Source organism: Symphalangus syndactylus, chromosome 10 (genome assembly GCF_028878055.3).
Source record: "Symphalangus syndactylus isolate Jambi chromosome 10, NHGRI_mSymSyn1-v2.1_pri, whole genome shotgun sequence".
Taxonomy (NCBI): Eukaryota; Metazoa; Chordata; class Mammalia; order Primates; family Hylobatidae; genus Symphalangus; species Symphalangus syndactylus.
In genome coordinates, this window is record NC_072432.2 from 66715969 (window position 1) to 66736769 (window position 20801).

At 37.4% G+C, this 20801-nt stretch overlaps 1 protein-coding gene across 6 annotated transcripts in view; it reads right to left on the reverse strand.

Moving 5' to 3' along the window:
• SLC4A4 (solute carrier family 4 member 4) overlaps positions 1-20801 on the reverse strand; it is a 491407-nt gene that overhangs the window by 34791 nt on the left and 435815 nt on the right. For all 6 annotated transcript variants that reach the window (XM_055297381.2, XM_055297379.2, XM_055297378.2 and 3 more), the window contains 2 exons: positions 5445-5558; positions 3247-3408 (listed from right to left, as the gene is read on the reverse strand). In XM_055297381.2, the coding sequence (XP_055153356.1) occupies positions 3247-3408; positions 5445-5558 (276 nt within the window). The remainder of the gene's footprint in view (positions 1-3246; positions 3409-5444; positions 5559-20801) is intronic.

Below are 20801 nucleotides of genomic sequence, written 5' to 3' on the forward strand. Positions count from 1 at the left end.
TGGCCTCGAAATTCCTAAGCCAAACTTGGAGTTTAAAGTTATCTGGCCCTTTATAAGTTAGTCTTGGGCTTCTCTTTCTCTCTCTCTCTCTCTCTCTCCATATATATATATATATATATATATATATATATGTATATATATATATATACACACACACACAGACACACACATATGTATATATACACACATATATGTATAATATATACACACATATGTATATATATGTATATACACACTTATATGTATAATATATACACACATATGTATATATATGTACACACACATGTATATATGTATATACACATATATATGTATATATACACATATGTGTACATATGTATGTATATACACATATATATGTATATATACACATATGTGTACATATGTATTTATATACATATATGTATACATATTTATATTATATATTAACTCATTAACCTTTCATAACCACCATATGAGGGAAGCATGAAAATGCATTAGAGTCTGTTACCCAGAAGGAGAGGATATTACTAAGAATAGAGTTCAGCACAGTAGGTATAGCAGGAAAAATATTCAGGAAATATAAAGAATTGGCTGACTATAGAAACCCATTGAGCAGAGAAATGAGAGAGATGAGGAAGATTCTGATAAACTATCCAAGTAGGGAGAACTTAAAAAGCTGTAGATCATGATAAGAAAGGATATGTATATGTATATGTGTACGTATATGTGTATGCATGTACGTATACATATACATATATACATATGTGTGTATATATTATACATATATGTGTATATACACACATACACACAGATAGATAGATATACAATATCAAAACTATATCTCCTCAAGCTTCTAGACCCAATGGCCAATTTAAAGGAAGCACAGAAGACAAAAGAATATGCTTAAATGGGCCAGGCATGGTGGCTCATGCCTGTAATCCCAGCACTTTGGGAGGCCAAGGTGGGTGGATCACGAGGTCAGGAGTTCAAGACCAGCCTGACCAACATGGCAAAACCCTGTCTCTACTAAAAATACAAAAATAAGCTGGCATGGTGGCATGCCCCTGTAATCCCAGCTACTCGGGAGGCTGAGGCAGGAGAATCACTTGAACCCGGGAGGCAGAAGTTGAAGTGAGCTGAGATCATGCCATTGCACTCCAGCCTGGGTGACAGAGCAAGACTCTGTCTTAAGAAAATAAATAAATAAATAAATAATAAAATGCTTAAATGATACCACGGGGAAGCAATCACCAAGATCTAGACTATGGCAAATTTTTCAGTACAAATGTAGCAGATTTTATTTTCCAAAAATGGCTGGAAAACATCTCCTGTCTTACACGGTTTTCTACAATATGACCTTGCCATTCCCCCATTAAAAGGAGAATTCCCCCCTCACCCCCTTGAATGGAGGCTGCGCCTGTGACTATTTTGACCCATTGACTATGGCAAAGTAAAGAAGTAAGGCTGTGCCAGTTGCAGATATAACCATTTAATGGCCTAGCATCTTCCATTTCTTAATTCTTAAGTCAGCTGCCATGTAACAAGTGCAAATAACCCAACATTACCAGAATGTGAGAAGCTCAATGATCTTAGAATTGAAAAGTATCTCAGAGCAGTACAATATCTACTCATGGCAGGAGTGGGCATAGGGGAAAAGTCATTTTAATGTAATTTTCCAACTGAATTCGCAACTTTTTCTTTCATCATAAGTGAAAACCACTTGGTTTCCTTTGGGAGCACTGATTTCCTGCAGAGATCTGTTCTTTAGTGACAGTCTAGTTTTTGTTTGTTTGTTTGTTTGTTTTGTTTGTTTTACTCCCCATGTTAGCATACCTCACTTGTTTTCATGCTTCTATGAACTGCCTTGTATTGAAGCCCAGTTATTCTTCATTCTGCCCTTCCACATCACTAAATATGCCGACCTCCAGGACAGTTATATACTTTCACTTATGGTTTTAGCAACTTTCCCATGATGTTCTTCTCTACCATACTCTGTGCCACTTTCCAATCATATCAATATTGAGGCAGGTGATACTTTCAGTTCACCAGACTCACATTACTCTAACTTACAAGTTTTGATAGACATCATCGTCAACATGCTTCAGGAGCTAGCCACATGCTTTGGACCAGTTCATCAATCTCAGCTTTCTTTCCTTCCAAACTCTCAAAATCTAAACATATCTTCTTTGACAAAAGCTTTTAATTTTCTTCTCCTGCTCTTATTATTATGGGATTTACTCCTTTCTTACCACGATCTACAGCTTTTTAAGTTCTCCCTACTTGGATAGTTTATCAGAATCTTCCTCATCTCTCTCATTCCTCTGCTCAATGGGTTTCTATAGTCAGCCAATTCTTTATATTTCCTGAATATTTTTCCTGCTATACCTACTGTGCTGAACTCTATTCTTAGTAATATCCTCTCCTTCTGGGTAACAGACTCTAATGCATTTTCATGCTTCCCTCATATGGTAGTTATGAAAAGTTAATGAATTAATATATAATACAAAGTGCTTAGAAGATGGCCTGGCTCATAGTAGCCCTCCACTAAATAATAGCTCTTATTATTGTTACCATTCATATCTCACTTCTTCAAATGGCATTGTAAAAATTCATTGCAACTAAAAAAGTCACTAGAGCTGGAAAAACGTTACATAAAGTAAGAGCATTTTAGGCAGCTCTCTTGAAAGATATCCCAGACCACTAAGGCATTTTCTTTAGACTCATAACAACGTTAATAACTGATTTTTAAAATGTACAAAATAAAGCATTTTTCTCCCTTCTTTATGGTTAATAACATACTGACATAAATATGTGAAGACAAAAAACAGGATGCACACCACCAGCTTACAGCCATGAACTATCTGAATAATCTTTAAGAATAAACCTGAGTTGAATTAAGAGAAAGCAGATGCTCAGTATAAATTAATTAAATCTTTGATTGTCTTTGTCTGTATTGAGGATAGTTACTCCACTAAAATCAGATGTAGGATGACTGTGGCTAAGTAGTAAATTATGTTTGTATTCTCTTTGCTGGTGAAAGAAATATGATTTGAAACCTTCTTTTTTTTCAAATTTAAATGAGCTCTCCCTAAAGTGTTATACTGAAGACATGTGCAATAAAAATGATCTCTGGTTCTGCGGACTCTTAAGGAACATTAGCTACAGTAATTCCCAACAAAGCTTCCTTGGTTTTTAATCAATTAGTGTTTTCAAGCACTAAAAAGAAAGTAGAAGGCAATGATAGACATTATTATGGACACTTACCTTGAGTTTATGTTCTTTCCTGTTTACAATCACAGCTGTAATTTGCTGGTCCATGAAAATCAGTATAGTGACCAACAAAGCCGGGATAGCAGCGGCAAGGCACACCCACCAGGGGTTTTCTCCAAATGGTGGAACAAACCAACCTCGGTTTGGACTTGTTGGCTTGAAAAAGACAGAGGACATTTTTCAGAAAATTATCAAGTTAATATATACTATTTGGTGAAAAAACCAATGGGAAGACATGCTTTTATATTTGGATAACCAACATATTGAGAAATATAAACAGTTATGAGCTAGAGAATGAAGATTATTCACCAAAACTCTCCCAAAGGATGTTATTTTTGAGGCAATTCTTTAAAGAAAGGAGAGAAAGAATATGGGCTGTTGGAAAAGAAGTGAATGGCATTTTGGGTATTTGGGATGATTTAAGTACTCAAAATGGGAGAAACTGATTTAAGTTTAAAGAGCAGCCAGAAGAAAACTCCAAATGTAAAAAGGTAAAAAGGTAAAAAGGTAGCAAGTAAAAAGTAAAAGGTGAAAAGTAAAAAGGTAGCAAGAAATTCAGTAAAAAGGTAGCAAGAAATTACCAAACCACCATGAATTTTGTTCATGGGTTTTAGCAATTATAATGAAGTTGTTTATACTATTGCCAAATTTTAACAGCTTCATAATATATATAAAAAGCCATAACTGTTTTTATATAAGTGAACTAATCTAAAAATTCTGGTCTCTTATTTTACATATGAAATAATGATATACAATAACTGAGTAAATTTTAGGAAAATCACAAAAAAACTGGAAAAAAACTGTTATTTTTGCAGTTCTTAGTCTGTTTTCCATCAGTAGATCGTATATGTCTACTACAGAAAAAAAGAGTTTCCTACGCTTTTCCTTACTTTCAACAATGTAAATAAAATCTAAAATAGAACGCTGTGAATTATTTTCTCCATATTTGCTATCAAGAAAGTCTCACTTCTCTTCTGAGGATATTCCCATCATCTGTCTCATAATTCTGTCACTGAATCTAACCTCATTTTACTACAATTAGCAGATGTGAGCTTGTCAGGGAAAAAAATTTGGCTTACTCATCAATGCATTTCAAATTTCCAGCTTAGAGCCTGACTCAATATTCAATAAATATTAACTCAAATGAATTAATCGTTGAATGGATGAGAACTTATCTTTACTAGCGAATATGTGATAGCAGAGACAATTCAAAAAATAATGTGTTATAACATATATATTCCTTCCTCATTAAGTAGTTATTAAACTAAAACTGCAACTAGCTTAATAATTCTTAGCAAATATATGATCTCAGTAGTGGAGGGAAGGAGGATTATTCTAGAAAATAGATAAAAGACTTGTAGTGAAAAATTAGCTAGGAATATATTTAAGAATGACTGGAATGTAAATTTTATCCATTACCTACACATATCAGTAGGTTCATACATTAAGTAATTATTATATCTACTTTGTAATAATTACAATTCACATTATATATACGTGTGTGGTAGATAGTTTCATAGTATGAAAAGAGTATTAGACTAGACTTCTGGAGGCTTGGGTTCTAACTTCACATCTTGACATTACTATTTCCATAATCTTAGGCATTTTACTTAATTCTTTGAGCTTCAATCTTAACTTTATAAAATCAGGATGATGACCAGACTGGGTAATATAGTGAGACCTTGTCTCTACAAAACATTAAAAAATTAGCTGGGGGTGGTGGCATGTACCAGCTACTTGGGAGGCTAATGTGGGAGGATTCTTTGAACCTAGGAGGCAAAGGTTGCAGTGAGCTGAGATTGCACCACCACACTCCAGCCTAGAAAACAGGGCAAGACCCTGTCTCAAAAAAGAAAAAATCAGGAGGATGATAGCTACAATATGTATTTCCCAGAGTCATTATATAGATCAAGGTAATAAGGTATATAAAATATTTTGGATATTTACTCTAAAAACTATAAGGCAGAGTTTATAATAGTATTATCAGTTGTTTTAAATAAAAACCCTAGTCTTGACATTTAATTGTAGTGAAGAAATTAAACTACATGTATATATGAGCCTAAGAGGGACTGATTTTGGAAAAAAAATGGATATTTGTACAAAACTAACTCAAAGAGACACACAATAAACTAGAATGGGGGAAAGAAAGAAAAAGAGTTCCAGGAATGACCAAAAGATAGACATTCACCTACCTTGAACTCACTTGGCACAATTAGTTTTGGAGTGTCCACGCCTACTAGGGCATCTATTACACAAAAGATGAGAATGGACAAGATAATGGCAAAATCACTGATCAGTTTTCTTGCCTGGAAAAATAAAAAAGAAACCAGGAACCATTTAGCACCAGATACATATATTTGTCTGTGTTTGAACTGAATGAAGAACTTTGTATTTGCTAATAGTTTATAGCAACAGCTTCATCAACCAATTGAAGGAGGTATCAGAGTGCAGAAAGATTATTTTTAAAGTTATTTTTGTATTAGTACATCACCTGGCTAGATAATGTAATGTAATCCCAAAGAACAGGTTGTGCTCGCTCTCTCTCTCTCTCTCTCTCTCTCTGTGTGTGTGTGTGTGTGTGTGTGTGTGTGTGTGTGTAGACAGGGAGGGCAATCAAATAGAACATCCTGAGATACTGTATAAACTCATCCTGCCTGCAACATGAAGGTCACCTGCATAAGAATGAAAAATAAGTACATACTATAAAAATCTGCACGACAGCATAGAAATTCTGTGTGTTATTTGGGAGGCAGCACTGTGAGTACAGAGTAAGATAAATCTCATAAGACAGCCTGAAAACACCAAGAATCTAGCATGGGAGGGCTTAGAAGTTTCTGTCCCTTGGGTGAAGTAAATATCAAGACCTCAAAGTAACGTCAAGTGATGAAAGATGGAAATGTCGCAGCTGCACTAGTTTTGTCAAATAAAATATTTCTCAATCCAGGTTGGTGCTTAAAGTCTCACGTATGTGGGACATCTCTCCTCTACCACTTCTTGCATGTGACTGCCATTATCTGATAACTCTCCAAATTCCTTGGGTCAGGACAAGGTCTGGGCTTTAAGGAATATAGCATTAAACTATGACCATTCCCATGAAGTGGGTGAATAATGACCATTTGCAAGTTGGTAAGGGGAGCATATACCTTTTGTTTGCTTGAGACTGTTCTGTAGTCTCTAGCGGCACTAATGAGGACTAAGGGCATTACCAGAGCACAGGTATCTGAGCTTCCCATACGGTGCATACACATGTTAGCACATAATTTAATCATTCAACAAGAATTCACTCAGTTCCTAATACTTTTCCTGGTGCTAAGGATACCACAGTAAATAAAACCGATACAATTCTTGTCCTCATGAAGCTCATAGCCAAGTTATATACAAGGAAGCCGCTCCTAAATAAAACCAAGGTTGATTCAGAAGTTATGAAGTTATCTCAGGGTAAGCAGTCAGTTTCTGATGCTGCTGGATGAAGGAAGGGAGATCAGTGATGGGCTGAGTGGATGCACAGCTCTGAAGACAAAGGATTTCTTGAAAGAGAATAGTATTACTGCAGCCAGGTAGTCACAGAAACTAAAATGAGGAATGAAAATTACTTGGCAGGGTGGGTAAGGTAAAGGCCCTAGTGTCCAATGCTTGACGTTTACCAGGTGTCAGGAGCCTGATACTAACTAGCAGCAGGATCAGAGTTGTTCCTTTTGGCCTGGAGTTCCTTTCTTTCTTGGAGGGCTAGATTTGCTAGGTTTAGCTTTCTCAAAAAGTACATACTGAGGAAGAGAAGGCCAGCCTTTTATGGGCAACTTAACATCAATTATACACAATAATGTTAAGAACCAATAGATGGCAGGAGTCAATTTGGGCAGATAATATAGTACAGCAGTTAGGAGCACAACCACTATTGGAACTCCTGCACCATTATTTCCTATTTGTAAATGCCTACCCTTTCTTAGCTTCAATTACTTCACCTGCTGCGAAACATAGCCAAAATAATCCCTACAACTTCGTTGGTTTGTTATCAGAATTAAGTAAGAAAAGCCATCAAAGTGCTTAACAATATTGCCTGGAACATAATAAGCTCTCCTAATATAAGTTAATTATTGTTATTTCAAGTTCTAGAAGCTCTTATGGCTGCAGAGACCACTGGAATAACTAAATGATCTACTGTCAGGAGGTCTTTGAAATGAAACTTCAAATCCAAGAAATAAAAAATTAAAAGCCCATTAATGACATGGAACTGCCACTCAGAGCTAATTTTGGCTAGAAGTATCTGGAGTCACAGCAGAAAAAGGATGTTTCTCAGGGGCTCAATACTGGAGAAAACTCATTTATTAAGTTTTGTGCAAGTAGTGTTGACACTGGCAGTTCAGGGTGGTCTGGCAAAAGATGGTCCTATGAAGCAGTTCAGGAGTATGTTAGGAAGTTACAAACACCCCTCTAGACCAGTAGGTCATGAATCACTGGAGAACCAGAGGTCATTGCAAAGGCAAAACAGAAGTTAGTTCTTAGTCACCACCCTTACAATCCTCACCTAGAAAATGCAACTAGAAGGGAACACAAATATCCTATAAGTTGTTCGAAAGAAGAGAAATAGTTATTTAAAAGGCAGATAGTTTTCCTCCTTTTTTTTTAATAAACAGGAGAAGGGAAATAGATGGGAGCAAATAAATTCAATCTGCAATTCTTTGGTAGAAATTCCCATAGGGCATATACCTCTGGTCCTGGGGGAGGACTGACTTGCTTGACCAAAATCACTACCAGGCACCTGGGCAATTCTGCTTCTTTAGTTGGTAGAGGAGGCATTCTCAGCTTTCCATAAACTGGACACCCTGCAAAACCTACATGGCAAACTGAACCTCATCACTGAGGGCCCACGTATGGGGCTGATAATTTGGCCGCACTACTCCAAGAGATAGTGAGATCAAGGCACATGATTCCAAGTACCAACAAAGAGAAAATGCCCTGAAAGATCTATATTGCTTTAAGAAATTATTTAAGGTATAATACTGTTGAAAGAAAAACAATGATTTTTTTCAGACAAATATACCAGCTGTATTTTAATTTGGATGTTGGTTACACAAATGTATAATCTGTGAATTTTACTATGCAAATTAAAGCTCAATTTAAAATGTACCCCAACACCCCCTCAAAATCCCAGAACTTCCAAATCCAAATCAGGGCTGTCTTTCAAATTATTCTCTTTGGGAAGCTATCCATTTATTTTAATGGTGTTGCTATTGTTCCAAAAATTAAAAATTCCTTTTATAGTTTTAGTACTGAGCAAAGACTGTTTGATTACTCACATTAACTATCACACATGTCTGAAGGACCATAATTCTATCTTCTTTGAAATATATTTTTTGTTTCAAAATTAATATATGTTCATTGTAGAATATTTAGAAAAATAATGAAAAAAGAAAATGTTTTCCAATTCTATTAAGTAGAAATAAATTTTAACACTTGCAAATATATCCTTTTCTACATATTTATGTCCATATATATGTGTACATATAGAATTTTTCACATACTGTTTGATATTTTGATTTTTCCACTTTTATTCTATTTCATTTGGTATTTTCCATAATATTATACATTATTGACTCCATAGTATTATGCTGAATGGTTATCCTAAAATCTATTTTTCTAATACCCTACTGTTTAGATTGTTTTTAACTTTTCACTATAATGAACAGTATCATAAAGAAATCTTTGCACATATATAAGATTGTTTCCTTAGAATAGATTCCTGTCAGAAGAGTTACTATATCAATGTCTATATAAAAAATTAAGTGTTTTGGTATATAATGCCAAATTACCTTCTAGAATGTTATATTGATTTTCCAATTTTCGCTCTATTCAACAACACACAAATTACTGCAGATACTCTGTAAAGTTAAATCCGTTCAAAGCAAAAGAAATTTGTCCCCACTGAGGATAGTCAAAAGAATATAAAATTGTCAAATCTCCTAAAATTATAATTTCTGTAGCTTAATGAAGCAACTGAATTTCTTACTCCATTCTGAACTCTCATATTTAATACAGAGCCTACATAGATATATCACCCTCTAAAGATGGCATTAACATATATTCTCAAGAGTATCTCATTAAACTTCATAAACCTCATATTACATGGACAGAGAGTAAATGCAGAACTATCAGTGGATCCAGAGGGAACTCTGATAGCAGGATATGTGTATGGAAATAGTCCAATCATCCAATATAATTTTTCAAAAGCAACTGTCTGTAATATACCAGTTACCATGTTCTGATCTAAGAATACTATGGCACTCTGAAGACATTTTGGAAATCAGATCTAGTAGACCTGACTTGCATCCTACTTCACTGGCTACTCTAGTTCTTCTTTGCTGGTTTCCTTTCAACTCCTCCAAACTCTTGAGATTGCAGTGTTCCAGAGTTCAGACTTTGGTCTCTTCTTTCCTATCTATATTCTCTCCCTAAGTGATTACATTCAGTCTCATGCTTTAAAATGCCATTTACATGCTAAAGAACAAAAAATTTATATTTCTAGGCTAGACCACTCTTCCAAATTTCAGAATTATCTATCTAACTACCTGACACCTCCACTTGGATTTTTTATATATACTGAAGGAAGAGAAATAGTTATTTAAAAGGCAGATAGCTCTCCTTTTTTTTTTTTTAATTAAGAGGAGAAGGGAAATAGATGGTGGCAAGTAAATTCAATCTGCAATTCTTTGGCAGAAATTCCCATAGGACCTATACCTCTGGCCCTGGTGGAGGACAGACCTGCTTGACTAAGATCACTACCAGGCATCTCAAACTTATGCAAAAACTAAGTGCTTGATCTCCCCCTGGCTCCTCTTCCCTGGCCCAAACTGCCCCACCACTAACACCCTAAACCTGCTCTTTGAATAGTTTTCTCTATCTTAATTAATGCCAGCTTAATTTTCCCCATTGCTCAGACCCAAAACTTCGGAATATACTCAACTCTTCTTTCTTTTATATCCCACATCTAATTGGTCAGCAAATTATGTTGAAAATATATCTAGGATCTTCTCATCACCTCCATTGCTAGTACTACCCTGTTTAAGCCACCATTTTATCTCATATGGTTTACTACATTAGCTTCCTACATAGTCTTCCTGCTTCTGCACTTGCCCCCCTTCAGTACACTATTAACACAGTAGCCAGTGTACTCATCTTAAAATTTAAGTCAGATACTGTGGTAAGCAGACTAAAGTATAATATACCCCTAAAGATGCCCACGTCCTAATTCCCAGAACCTGCGAATATGTAATGTTACATGGCTAGGGCAAATTAAGGTTGCAGAGAAAATTAATGTTGCCAATCCACTGGTTTAGGGGAGAGTAGCCTGAATTAAACAGGTGGGTCCAATGTAATCACAGGGGTTCTTGTAAATAAAAGAAGGAGGCAGGAGAATCAGTGTCAGAATAATAAAGTGTGAAAAGACTTGACTGGCCATTGCTGGCTATAAAGTTGAAGAAAAGAGTCATGAGCCAAAGAATGCAGGCAGTCCCTAAGTGGTAGAAAAGTCAAAGAAACACATTCTCCCCTAGAGCCTCCAGAAGGAATGCAGTCCTGCCCACACCTTGATTTTAGCCCACTGAGGCCCATTTCAGATTTCTGATCTCCAGATCTCGATTTTGACATCCAGATCTGACCTCTCAGATATAAGTTTTGTTGTTTTAAGCCACCATGTGTGTGGTGACTTGACAAAACAGCCATAGAAACTAATAACATACAAACAAACAGAGATATGTAAATGATACATACAATATGATGTATATACATAATACGTACGTATGTACGTATGGCACTTACTTGTCAAGTGCGGCATTATTACAGTATAGGCACAAAAGTAGCTAAAAACACTCATGTTTATACATGTCAGGATTACAGTTATTAAAATCTATGGAGAAAAAAGCTACCCTATTAACAGTGTTGCTTAACCTCATTAAAAATCACAGGGTGATATAGTCTGCATAATATACAAACTTCTATTTCCACTTCCTTCCCCTTAAATTGTACAATATTAGTTTAATTACAGAAGAAATCACTCCTGGAGAGTGTTTATTATTAAGATATTCATTTCTGAGATCTTGAGTCCAGTTTAAACTTCACAGTCAAGGAAATTGATTTTTCCCAGACCACTGTTGTATTCAACTCTAAATCCCCTAATTAGAGAAGACAGGTAGGGGTGCTATTTTAGCAGACTATTCATGTCTTACTCTATACTAAAATGAAACTTTAATTTGAGCTGGGCAAAACTGACATAGTAGAAGTAGAAAGTGCCCTAAAAATGTCTAGCAATGAGTACATACAGTCTACTAGATACACACTGGGGTCTGTAAACAAGACTTCTCAGTCTGACTTTAAGGAGGTAAGAACTGCTCTCTTTGGGCCCTTCTCACAGTTTTAGGCACATTTAGAAAAGAAAAGTATGTGATTTTCTTTCATCATTTGTTTTCCCTTTCATTTCATCAAACTTGATCTCTTTCAAGAACTCCAAAAACATCCTGTTATGTAGGTCAATATATCAATAAAGATATCAAATTAGAAAGTCATAGTTCCTAATTCTCTACTATTAACAGCTATTACTGGTAATGGCTAAAAGTAGAAGTGCCAAAGTTTTCATGAGAAAACCTGTTCCCTCAAGATTTCATTCCCAAACCTGTGGCTTCAGAGCCCTCAAATCTAGCTTAAACAAACATCATAAATTGTGGTTGTCCATCCAAATCAAATGTTAAGTCTCTCCAGGCTCAAACTTCAATATCTTAGGAATATAAATTATCACAATCTAAGAGAGCACAAATTAAGATAATTAATAGATAGCAAGAGCTTGCCATTAAAAAAGTTTTCTTAAAATGACACATGGATGTGCTACAGCATATAATTTCTACCTCAATTTATGAAAGACAGAAAGAGAAGCATGTCTCAATTAAGACTGTAATGGCTTTTTTATATCAGACTAGTTTTGAACTCTTTCATTTTTGTTTACTATTTTTAATTATAAAAATGAAGAGGAGAATAATATTTCTGCCCTCTGCAGGACTAATTAGACAGTATCTCAATTAGTCTAATAAGAAGCCAGCAGCTTAAATATTTAAACTACCAAAGCAAAGAAGAAATTAAGTGGATGGGAAAGGAAATTCAAATAAACATATGCTGTTCTCTCCTTCTTTGGCAAAACAACCTAATAAATCTATTATAAACATAATATAGATGAAAGATGATTCTGTATTAATTATTGAGAGAGTCACAATCATAGAGACACCAACAGTGAGAAGCCAGTTAATTTACAGTGGAAAAATGAATTAGGTTTCTTGGAAATCCCAGAGGACATTTGGTTTTCACTTTGCAAGGGCTGCAGCTGCTCCTAAATTAACTGGAGGGAAAGGGCCATGAGTCCACAGAGCAGTTCTCAATGTATACAGCTGTTACAAAGAGACAAGGATAGCAGCAGGCACCCTGTGGGCTCTCAGTACATTTTAACTCATGATGTCAATTCCTCTAGTGATTGTGGTGCTTGGGAAATGCTAAACAGCAGTGTAAAAACCATTTATTCTAGATGAAAGAAAAATTATGTCAGACAATTATGGGTGTTTTGGTAATCATAAAAAGGCACCAAAATACCCTAAAAGTTTGAAATATGACCCCCCAGTAGCCAATGCTATAAAGCACTATACAAAAAAAGCATTAATAGTAGTCATAGCAATAATCCTAATTCACTGTACTTTGATTCAATAACACCCACTATAATCAGAATTTAATAAAAGGCAAGTCTGATTTTGACTCTGAGATTTTAGTGCCTTAAGTTCTAAGTCAAAGAGATTTGAGGAGCAAAGAAGAGAGATGAACTGGAGAATTTATCTGGGTCGGGCTTGGAGCCTGACAATGGAAGTCTACAGGAAGGAGAGTAAGCCTAGTGAAGTGGTTCAGCAAAGATGCTGAGGAGACTTTGGCAATCACTAAAAGACCTTTTCTTCCATTCTGTCTCAAAAGTACACAGTAGAACAAGAAACCCAACGTGTGTATACCAGAAGCAAATGATCAAACCACATGGAAAATACTACATCCCAATCTGGTTACTATCTTCTAAATTAAAACTGAAAATCTGGGGCTAATCTAGAAAAGGGCAGTTGGAGGATTTGGGAATACAGAAAACACATCACAAGAAAAATGATGGCAGGCCTGAAGACATTGTAGGGAGAATTTGTCTGCAACTATGTGAAGTCTATCACAGGAAAGAGAAATTAACTTGCTCTGTGTAGCTCCAGATGGCAAGTGCAGACCCTGTGGACAGAGGCTATGGAAAGGTAGATTTGTGTTTCTATCAAGAATGCCTGCAGGATGCTAGGTTCCTGTTCTAGGAAGCATTCAAGCAGCACAAAGATCACATGTCAGCAGTGATGTTACACTAGATGGTGTTTAAAGTCCTAACACTAAAATTCATTAAGACCAAATTATCAAAATTCCTTGACTCTCCAATAGAGTCTTCTTAGATATAACTCAAATAAATCATTATCATAAAGAGTTCCAGGGCCTAAAAAGAAGATGGTTTTACAATTTATATTAATATACAAGAGTAAAAGTTTAAAAAGAATAATTAATAAGTCATATGTATAACTTAGACAACCCCAAAATGGGATAGGAGACCATTTTGTGTTAGTGCAGGGATTTCAATGTTGTTGACTTTTCTCTCATGGATAAATAAGCTGAAAGTGCTCAGGACCAAGAGGTTTCCATGGTTAAAATTATTACTCCTATCCACAGACTGCCTCTTTGCAACCACTAAAAGCTTTCTCAAAATGTTTTGGCCAATCACTGCTCCCAACCTATTTTTCTTGGGGCTCAATTCAGGTTGACTGTGTTTTTATTTTTGGTCACATGTCTGTAAGAACTGAAGTATTTGTATAGTTTTTGCTAAATGTTTACCAGACTAAGTTGCGTTTATAACTAAATATCCCTTTGTCATTCTTAACAAAATAAGTATAAAAACAATTTTGGATTAAAAACAAATTTGACTTTAAAAATTACTTTCCTTGATATAAAATACCTCAAGAATAGGAAAATCTGGTTCTCCTTTAGTGATAGCAAAGTCGTTTGCTTTGTTGTCACTAAAGAAGACAAATGCCACCCAGGATTGCGAACACTAAAGTGAGACATATAATACATGCCCATTATTTCTTACTCATGTTTTAATATATTGTTTTAGTTTGACGATTTTTACCATTCACCAAGATAATTTTTGAGAGAAAAAGAAACCAGAATGGGGATGTCATCTGATTCTTGTAAAGGGCTGTTTATAACCTAAACACATGCAATTTTTATAGAATGGCCACAGACCAAAATGTCAATTAAAAAAATGGTTCTAGAATACAGTTAATTGTAGAATTCTAGACTTTCCCGTGTCTTACGTCAGCAAAAACTAAATGCTATCACCTAACTAAAATGCTCATTATGTTTTCATTAAAGTTTCTGAAGCGCCACACTTCAAACAACATTCTGCATTATCTAAATATAGCATAGAAGGTGTTACAGCTATTGATGTTACCTGGAATTTAGTGATTTTGTTTATTTAAATGACAATAACAACAAGGAAGTATATTAAAAATAATCTTATGATTACACCAATTCATGTGAGGGTTAGAATTAATGCATATTCTAAGGTAGACAATTAGAAAATCAAGCAGTTCCTTAAGAATGGCATTCTTGGGCCTATTACATATGCCAGCCACACTGAATGTGACTATATCAAAGTATCAATAATTTTTGCCTAATTCATGGGGTTCTGCGGCTTTCTGATTTCTACTAGTCCCAATACTGCTGTTTTTAAGCTATGGTTTTCATTTTGCCACCACAAATCTATGGCTTTCTGATTTCTACTAACCCCAATCCTGCTCTATTTTTAAGCTATGGTTTTCGTTTGCCACCACATATGCACATAAGGTGCGTGATGGCATCTTTGTTCCATGTTTATGATCATTTGTTGGTGTGGGACTCTGGAAGAACATTTCATGTTAATGCCCTGAGCCATCTGCCACAGAAAATCACAGATTATGCTGTGATATTCCTAATGGAAGTCTTGATGCTGAAAGACTTTGACTAAAGACTCGAGGCTGATAGAACAGACCAGTTACAGTGTGGGATAACAGACTGATACACCCCTTTAAAAACGATGGTGAATAAAAAAAGACTGTCAATGGAGTACTGGTATTTGACCCATGTTCCACTGAGCATTAGGGCTCTGTAGAAGTGTCTAATACACAAATTAAATACCTGATAGACAGGCTAGCAAAGGTAATCTGTTTCATTTTAAGTGTTCATACTGATGGATTGCTAGTGGCTCCATGAGGGATGGAAAGAGACTGGGTCATTGACCATGGCCTCAGCAAAGGTAATGGGAGCCAGAACGAGTGGAATCGAAGTGTAACTGTAAAGGAGAAAGACTGCAGTGGAATAAACTTATCAGAAAAGGACTATGATGAGTTTAATTTGATAAAGAAAAACCTGGAGTGCCACATGCAATGGACATCTTTCTTTGTCACACCAGATTCATTCTCTATCCCCCTCTACCACACTCTCTGCCTTAGGAAGTTAACCTGTGTGGTCGACTATGGGCTCCCCAGTCTCACTATCTGGGACACCACATCTTCTTCGGTGGTTTCCATAGACTCTAACCTCACCTTCATAAATAGTGCCTTTATTAAATCCTCAAATTACATTAATTTGAGCATACCATTTGCTTCCTGCTAGGATCTTGACTCATACACCAAATATGACTTAAAATTTTGATCAGACCATGTGTGGTGGCTAACATCTGTAATCCCACTACTTTGTGAGGCTGAGGCAGGAGGACTGTTTGGGCCTAGGAGTTCAAGACCAGCCTGGGCGACACAGTGACACCCCAGCTCTACAAAAATAAAAATAAAAAATTTTCCAGGCCTGGTGGAGTGTGACTGTAGTTCCAGCTACTCGGAAGACAGGAGAGAGGATTGCTTGATCCCAGGTGGTTGAGGCTGCAGTAAGCCATGATTACTCCACTGCACTCCAGCTTGGGTTACTGAATAAGACCTCATCTCATTTAAAAAAAAAAAAAAAAGGAGAATAAAAAAGATTTTGATCTTGGGTGGCCCTAAGGATAGGTGATGTTATTAGCTGAGATAAGGAATATAAGGAGCCAGATGCAGTGGCTCATGCCTGTCATAAATAATGCCTTTATCAAAACCTCAAATTATCTTAACTTGAGCATATCCTTTACTTCCTGATGGAATCCTGACTCATACACCAAATATGACTTTAAAATTTTGATCAGACCAGGTGCAGTGGCTCATGCCCATAATCGCAGCACTTTGGGAGGCTGAGTTGGGAGGATCACTCAAGGGCAGGAGTTCTGAGGTGAGAGGATCATTTGAGGCCAGGAGTTTGAGATCAAGCTAGGTAACAGTGAAACCCTGTCTCTCTCTCCCACCCCTAGCCACCCCTCCAAAAAAAAAGAAATACAGAGAGATGAGTAAGTTCAATTTTGACAAGAAAGTCAACCATGTTTTGAATTTGCCTTTGCTGTATGACAATTGTGAATCATCCGCAAAGAGAGACTGGCAGATGTGAGGATATCATGGAGATAATTATTTTTTGCTAATTTGTAAGGTTCAATCATTGCTATAAGCCTAGAATAGTATAGGAAATGGAGCCAGAAAACTCTTTAAATTTATAAAAGTACTAGAGTTCAAAAGGCTGTTAATTGTCATCTAGCCAAACTTTCCCTTTATAGGTGAGGTAACTGAAGTTTGTAGATAGCTATCAAAGAGAACATTGTTAGTTAGTGGCAGTGCTGGCACTAGAATCTTACACATTGTGCTCTTCCCACAAAATGCAGCACTAATCTGTACTTGACTGGTTTCCACTAGTCAACAAGTATTGAGTACTTAGTCTGTATCCAGCCTTGTGCTGGTTGATCTGACTAATAAAAGAGAAGTATAAGTGTTTTAAAGTAGTTTAAAGTCTTAACAACTCATACAAATGTTTGAAAATGAGAGAACAAAAGAGAAATGACTGTGTAAGCTAAAGGAGAATGAGACATTTTGCATGGCAAGAACACTGTCATTCAACATGAGCATTTTGAGTTTTTAGAGGTTTCATGTGAATTGTTGGTGTGAGGAAGGAACTAAAAATAGCCTTGACTGTTTCCACAGCTATAAAAGCCTGTCTTATATATAATGTTTAAGCATATGTTTTAATTATAAAACATTATTTAAGAATATATATTAGAATCTATACACCTGTCGGCACCTACCTATAGAAACTACATTTTATTTTTTTATTTTTTTATTTTTTTTTTTGAGATGGAGTCTCGCTCCGTCACCCAGGATGGAGTGCAGTGGTGCAATCTCGGCTCACTGCAAGCTCCGCCTCCCGGGTTCACGCCCTTCTCCTGCCTCAGCCTCTCCGAGTAGCTGGGACTACAGGTGCCCGCCACCACGTCTGGCTAATTTTTTTGTATTTTTAGTAGAGACGGGGTTTCACCATGGTCTTGATCTCCTGACCTCGTGATCCGCTCGCCTCGGCCTCCCAGAGTGCTGGGATTACAAGCGTGAGCCACCGCGCCCGGCCAGAAACCACATTTTAAAATGTCAGCTTAAATTAAAACATATTTTGGCGAATGAGAGATAAAAATGATGTTCTTGGCCAGGTGCAGTGGCTCATGCCTGTAATACCAGCACTTTGGGAGGGCAACGCAGACAGATCACTTGAGGTCAGGAGTTCAAGACCAGCCTAGCCAACATGGTGAAACCCAGTCTCTACTAAAAAAAAAAAAAAAACACACACACAAAATATGCTGGGCATGGTGGTGTATACCTGTAAACCCAGCTACTCGGGAGACTGATGCAGGAGAATTGCTTGAACCCAGGAGGCGGAGGTTACAGTGAGCCAAGGTCATGCCACTGCACTCCAGCCTAGGCAACAGAGCGAGACTCTGTCAAAAAAAAAGATGTTCTTAATATTCATTTATGTATGCATATGTATTTATGTGTATATAATTACTTAGCTGTAAATGTGAAATGAGTTGGGGTATAAGGGAGGATGACAGACTGAAAACCTACACAATTACACACTGATCTTTAGAAATCACACATACTTTCTCCTCTCTGTGTATTTTATAATTTGGTATATACAATTCTAAACTATGCTGAGAACCTTCTCTAAAAGAACTGTAACTAGAATGCTATCATTATTCTATTTTTACATTGTCATGACATTCTTAGCAATATTTATCAATGACTCAGAAATTACCTGCTTAGGCTCTTATAAGGGGAGAATTTCTTTAAGTCTGAAGAGTTATCCTCAATTTGGGTGTTACTGTCAGAAGGAGAAGGTTTTGGATACATAGAAAGTTAAAATGACCATTCTATTTAGTCTGGGAAATGATATCATCAAGATGGCAGACTAAGACTTTCCAATGGTCATTGCCCTGTAGAAACATAAATTTGAACAACTAGCCACTGATTAAAATGCTTTCACAAGAGCTATTTGAACAACTAGCCACTGATTAAAATGCTTTCACAAGAGCTAAGGGAACAGATTAACATAGGAATAAGAAAAGACACATTGAAGAAGGTAGGAAGGACAGTTTTACACTCTCCACATTACCCCTTCTCCAACCTCAGGCAACACATCCTGGAGAGGGAAACCCTCTGTTTGGGAGGAGAGGGAAATGAGTACCAGTCTTTGCCTTGGACACCAACACCAGGTCTGTCCCGATAAAACCCAAATGAGGGGTAGGCCCCCACAATCCCAGACTCTAGGTTGGTAGAGAACCCCAGACTCTAGGATCAACCACAGACTGATCCGGGTTGCCCCCACACCAGGCTGGCTCAGCAACCCCATGCTCCTGGCCTGCCCTGGGGACTTGGTCTTTGGGCCCACCCCACTGCCAGGCCAAACCCAGTGGCCCTAGGCTCCAGATGAGCCCCTGGTCCAGGGTAACCCCAGGTACAATAGGCTCTGAGCACCCCCAGCACCAGGCCAGACTCCATGGCCCTAGTCCTCAGGGCACCACCTACAGACCCAGCCTCCAGACCAGTCCCTGCCAATACAGGCTCCAGGCCTGTCCAGCATCACATCAGCCCCTGTGGCCTCAGGCTCCAGGCCCACCCTAGGTTCCAGACTAGTGTAGAGTGAGGTCAGCCCAGACAGCCCCAGACTTCAGGCCTGCCGCAGAACCATGCCAGCACCCCTGGCCTTAGGCACCAGGTAAGTACCATGAATATAGGCCCAGTACCAGGTCAGTCCCTGTGGCTCCACCCTCCAGGCTAGACCCTTAAGCCCCACACTCCAGCAGATCTAGGATCCAGGCCCACTTTAGCAGACCCATGTTTCAGGACAGCCTCTGTGGTTGCATGACCCACGATAGCCCTCACAGACTTAGTGTCCAGGCAAGCACCCATACAACCAGCCTCCAGCCTGGCCCCCACAGCCACAGGCACCAGACCAGTCACTTTGGCTTCAGGCATTAGGCCAGCCTCTATGATCCCAGACTCTACACCTACCCCAGCACCAGGCCAACCTCAGGCTCTAGGCTGGTACTCATGGAGCCAGGCTCTAGTAGACACAGAGTCCACGCCCCCCCCCACTAGACCCTGAAGCCAGGAAGACTCCTTGAACCAAGGCTCCCGGACCACTCCTACAGACTCAAGTTCTAGGCCAGCCCCCACGGACCCAGGCCCCAGGCCTGCCCTCAAGGACTTAGGCTCCAGTCCCAAACCATGGACCCAGGTGCCAGGTGCACTCACCTGTTTACACAAGAACCAGGTCAGCCTACCTGAGAAGTCCTGCAGCAAGCCTGCCTGTGGACCACACCAGAAAACCTGCCATAATCTCTAGACAGGCTGATTGGTGAAAAACTTCTCCAGACAAAGACATTCTGCAAGGACTGAAATTAGTCTCTATGTCTTCAAATGCACAGAAACAAATCAGGAGCCACAAGACCAAGAACAATCAAGGAAACATGACACCACTAAAGGAAAAAATAAAGCCCCAGTAATCATCCCTCAAAAATGAAGATATATGAACTATCAAAGAATTCAAAATAATTATTTTAAGGAAGCCCAGCAAACTTTCTAAAAAGACAGGATGCTACAAAATCAAGAAAACAATAAATGACCAAAACTAGAAATGTAACAGAGATTGAAATTACTTACATTCAAAATTTTAAATGAAATTATTAAAAAAAAAAAAAACAAATAGAAATTCTGGAGCCAAAAAATATAATGAAGAAAATTAAGAAATGCAATAAAGAGCATCAACAGCAGAATTGATCAAGCAGAAGAATCTGTGAACTTAAAGACAAGTTATTCGAAAATATATAGTCAGTAGAGAAAGAAAAACAATGAAAACAATGAAGAAAGTTTATAGGATTTATGTGACAGGATCAAAAGAACAAATATTCAAGTTATAGGAGAGCAAGAAGAAAAAGAGAGAGACAAAGGGGTAGGAAGTTTATTTAAAGAAATAATAGCAGAAAATATTTCAAATCTAGGGAAATATAAATATCT